We start from the raw sequence: 4,229 nt of genomic DNA, 5'->3' as shown, positions 1-4,229 counted from the left end.
GACCGGGAGGGACAGCTGCCAGGCCGTGCGGTGGGCAGTGCGGTAGGTGTGGCCACGCAATGCAGCCGGCAGCCGCGTGGGCAGTTGCGTCCCACCCTGGATCCTGTTACTCCGACCTGGGGCGCAGGGTTGCAGCGCCAGGCGCCCAGACGAGAGCCGCCTTACCTGCCCTTGAAGCCGATGGCCCTCTCTGGGCGACACAGGCTGTCGAGCTCTCGATCAGAGGCTGCTTTTCTGGGAGTCTCGCAGGAGGCTTCTCCCACCCCGTGTCCATCTCCCACCCCAGTCCTGCTCTGTAGGGAGAGCTGGCTGGGGACATCTGACCGACGAAGTCCCACCCAGCACAGTAGCCTGGTGGTGTGGCCAGGAACAGGGCCGGAAACTGCCTGCAAGCCGCCGCGGAATTGGGGAGAAGAGGAGGCATTTATCTCCCCTGAGGGTAGCAGCAAGTGGTCTGCTGGGCTCCAGGGAGGACTGGAACCTGTCTCAAAAGGACAGAAAGCACAGGAAAGTGGAAGCCAGGCTCTGCTCCCCACTAGAGATATGGTGGCTGATAGGGGAGCACAGCAACCTGCTGAAATCACACCTGAGAGTATGGAAACCAGAGTTTGGGGAAGTGTGTGTGTGTTCACATCAGAGAGAGAAGCTCAGACTCACAGACCTTGCGCCTGTAGCCTTCCTGCTTAACTGTCCCACGCTGGGCAGTACTGCCCTTGGCGGGTGGCTGCAGGGGCTAGGGCTGGGAGCCTCAGTGGTCCTGGTGCTGCATTTCTGTAGCTTGGTCATCATGGGGCTTAAGGCTTGGCTCCTGGCCAGACAGGCTCCTCTGACCCACAGCCCCTATGAGAACAAGGCAAGACCCATTCCTGCTGCAGTCCTGGGCCTCTCCAGAGCAGCCTTGGAGTCATTCCTCCAACCCTAGAGGCCGAACTGTCCTCCTCAGTCTCAGGCGTGCCCTGGGCAGGCTGACCACAGACTTGTCTGCCACACCCGTGGGAGGGCAGGGCAGGCTGAGGCAACGTGGTCCCCTCCCATTCGCTGGTGGTGCCACGTCCTCCCGCCCAGCTGCAAAGGGTGGTTTTTTTTTTTTCTTTTTTTTTTTTTTTTAAAGAAGTTTTTTTCCTTCATGCTTTGGCAACCTTGTTCTGCTGATAGATAAGAACTGTTTACTTCCGCGTATTAAGATGGATTAAGGATGATCATCTCCCATTTCCCCATTGAGCTGCTCCTCTGGAGCTGAGGGGTCTTCTCCCCCCAGCTCTAATTGCTCTCCACCCTCTGCTTTCTTTTTTCCAGCTAGCCACACTGCCCTGGAAGGCAGGCTCCCCCAATCCTCCTGGCACTTCTCCCTTTTGCGTTTTGGTCAGTGCTTTGAATAGATGGAGCACTTTAAAGAAGGGAAGGAGGAGGTCCCTAGGGGTGAGGCTCAGATGAGCCAAGGCCTGTACAGTTTGGCAGAATCCTTAGATGTGCACAGACCCAGAGCCAACAATGGTCCTTCCCTGACGAGCTGACCCTGATAACACCCACAGGCTAAGGCAGCTTCCAGGCTTGAAAGCCCAGGTGCAGGGGAGTGGCACACAGCTATGCAGTGGTGTGGACTCCCCTCTCATACAGTGACTAGTGGTTTCAAGGGACCCGAGGACTAGGTTTCAGAGGCCAGCCTGGGGTCTGTCTCCCTTAGTCTGAACTGAACTTCCTCCACCCTGGCCCGAGTAGCTTCCTGCCCTGCCCTCTGCTGCCCCTTTCTCCATGGCAGTTCCTCTTCCAGGAGGCCCAGCCATGCTTAGAATGGCCTTCTTCCTCTTGTTCAGCTCCAGGGCAGGTCTGTGTCCCTGGACACCACATCAGGTATTCAGTTACATCTAGAGAGAACCCTGTCCACCCAGGTGCTTCACCGAGTCCTGCCTGTTGCAGATGAGGAATTGAGCTCAGAGGTGCTGTGCTGGCTCAGCAGTTCAGCCAGGTGCCACGGAGCTCTCTGTTGGTGCTCACCACAGTGGGGTAGCCCTAGCGTGCCAAGGGGAAGAGCTTGGGAGAGCACTGTGTCCATTCGCTGCTCATTTCTTCTTTGTCATGAGACCTCTGAGAAGCTTATGACAGCGCAGAGGATCCCAGCATCTGCGGGCTGGAGCCTTGTCCACCAGCACCTGCCCCCGCGTGGCCTCTGAGGCACATTCCCCTCGGCACACACTTCTGACACATACGCGCGTCTGGAGACAGAACTGTGGAACCATGCTTCCTGCCGCAGCTGACAGCACAGTGGAATGTTCTGGTTCCTGAGCATTACAACACCTAGTGGCCAGATTTCTCCAGTGGAAAGAGCTTATTTAAACCGTTTTCGCAAGCTGGGGCCCAAACTCAGCTCTGCACTGCCCTCGCCAACTTGCCTGAGTCTTTTCCCTGGCCGTGTGCCGTGGTGTGAGCCTTGCAGCCTCTGCCTGTGACTGTGTCCCAGGTGTCCCTGCCACGTCAGTTCTCAGCTCCTGCAGCACTATGAGCGGAAGACACTTGGATATTTTAATAGCTCTGCCAGGTGGTGCATGAAGTCCACTGAGCAGGTCCAGGAAGAGCCACACGAAGGGACAGGGCATGTGGCCAGCACTCAGCATGACACTGGTCTCCACCATGGCCTCAGTCACCTCAGGCATGGGTCTGACTGGTGTTCTGCTTGTCCCTCTGTGCTGTCTGACATTCCAGCCCCTCATTCCCAGAGCTCCTGGTACCTTTCTGAGGGACACAGTGTGAAACCGTGATGTGGCACCAATCTAGGCCTTGTCAGCATTCTTTTTTGTGGGAGTGGCAGGGTACTTGGGATTGAACTCATGGGTGCTCTGCCTCCTCAGTCTTTTTTTTTTTGAGACAGGGCTTCCCTAAGTTGCCCATTGCAGTCCTTATACCTCAGCCTCCCAAGTTGCTGGTATTACAGGTGTGTGCCACCGCACGAGGTCCCTTGTCAGCATTTCTAAGGCAGGTTCTTCTGCATTGTGTTTGTCTTAAACTGAAGAAATGGTAATCTAAGGATGATAACTGTCTGACGGACAGCCGTACTATTGTCACCACCCGCACTGCCATTACTAAAAGAGATTCAGGGTTTCTTTGCAGTGATTACCACATTGCTGTGTCCTGAAATGGACTTCAGGAGTTTGGTACTACCTGACCTGATCCACTCCCGCTTGCTCTCAGTGCTGGGGGTGGCGGGGTCTCCTGTGTGCCTGCCCTGCTTGCTATTTTTGTTTTGTTCATCAAGGCTGCCGGCCTCTCCCCAGCCAGGCCCCACCCAAAAAGACCCTAGACTTCAGTAGCCAGTGTCGAGGTGGGAAGCCTCAGGTCCTACTCCAGCGCCACTGTGCCAAGAGCCCTGAGCCCTGTCCTGGGGCCTCTGTGAGGACCATGTCCTATCTCCTCAGGCGTCCATCGGTCAGGAAGCCAAGTCCCAGACATGGAGGTGGAGGAGCAGCCACCTCAGGAGGTGAGGGGGGTTGCTGGGCGCTTCTTGAACAACCCTGGGGTCTGCAGCATTTGTGCTGCTGCTGCTCAGCTCGGTGCCCACCCCAGTGTGGCCTCTGTCACTCCAGCTGTTTCTCTGCAAAGAACCTGGCACAGCCACTGGGTTTTCTAGAGTCCAGCAGGAAAACCCCCAAGGGGAAGGTCCCTGTAACAGGCTGGCCTGGGGGTGGCCTTCAGTGGCAGAGGTCAGCCTGATCTGGGAGGCCAGAGTTCAGGGAACATGATCACCCAGCTTGGAACTCTCCCTCCACCCACAGGCTGATGGGGAGCCCGTCCTGACATCAGGGGCCTCGGGGTCAGTGCCCAGGGTGCTTTCCGGAGAACCCCAGAACCTGTGTACGTCTTCCCTTGCATCCTGGCGCATTTCCTGGGGTGGGCCCCTAGGCTGGGGGAGGCAGCTGGCCTGGCTACTGCTGAGAGCCTGGCAGAGCTGCAGGCATCCCTGGCCCACCAGGGAGTGGAAGGAGCTCTTGAGTGCATCAGGAGCCCCTTCTTGCTGTGCCCCAGTTCTGCCTGCTCGGAGCCCCTGTCCTTTACCCAATCCAGCCCTAGTTGGAGTTGAGCAGTGGCTGGGACACTTGGTCCCCTTGCTGTCACCTGCCCTGGGTGATCCCTTGCAGCAGCCTGGGTGGGATGAGGGACAGATGTAGCCTAGATGCCCACACAGTCACAGGAGCAGCCATGGGTAGATGTGCCCAGGAGGCTTGCCCCCCCCCCCC

At 57.5% G+C, this 4,229-nt stretch overlaps 1 protein-coding gene across 5 annotated transcripts in view; it reads left to right on the top strand.

Annotated features, from left to right (window-relative positions):
- Nucleotides 1-299: 299 nt before the first annotated feature.
- The window catches only part of Trabd (TraB domain containing), an 8,793-nt gene continuing 4,863 nt past the window's right edge, over nucleotides 300-4,229 (top strand). The window contains exons 1-3 of one of the 5 annotated variants that reach the window (XM_048803204.1): nucleotides 300-507; nucleotides 3,411-3,472; nucleotides 3,768-3,846. In XM_048803204.1, coding sequence (XP_048659161.1) covers nucleotides 3,443-3,472; nucleotides 3,768-3,846 — 109 coding nt within the window. In that variant the 5' untranslated portion in view covers nucleotides 300-507; nucleotides 3,411-3,442. Of the gene's footprint in view, nucleotides 508-2,948; nucleotides 3,473-3,767; nucleotides 3,847-4,229 lie in introns of those variants that run through there. The other 4 variants (XM_048803206.1, XM_048803205.1, XM_015506906.2 and 1 more) reach the window with 4 other exon arrangements.

The sequence above is a fragment of the Marmota marmota genome, unplaced genomic scaffold, assembly GCF_001458135.2.
Source record: "Marmota marmota marmota unplaced genomic scaffold, marMar, whole genome shotgun sequence".
In the NCBI taxonomy this organism is placed as follows: Eukaryota; Metazoa; Chordata; class Mammalia; order Rodentia; family Sciuridae; genus Marmota; species Marmota marmota.
This window is presented reverse-complemented; position numbering and strand designations above follow the sequence as displayed.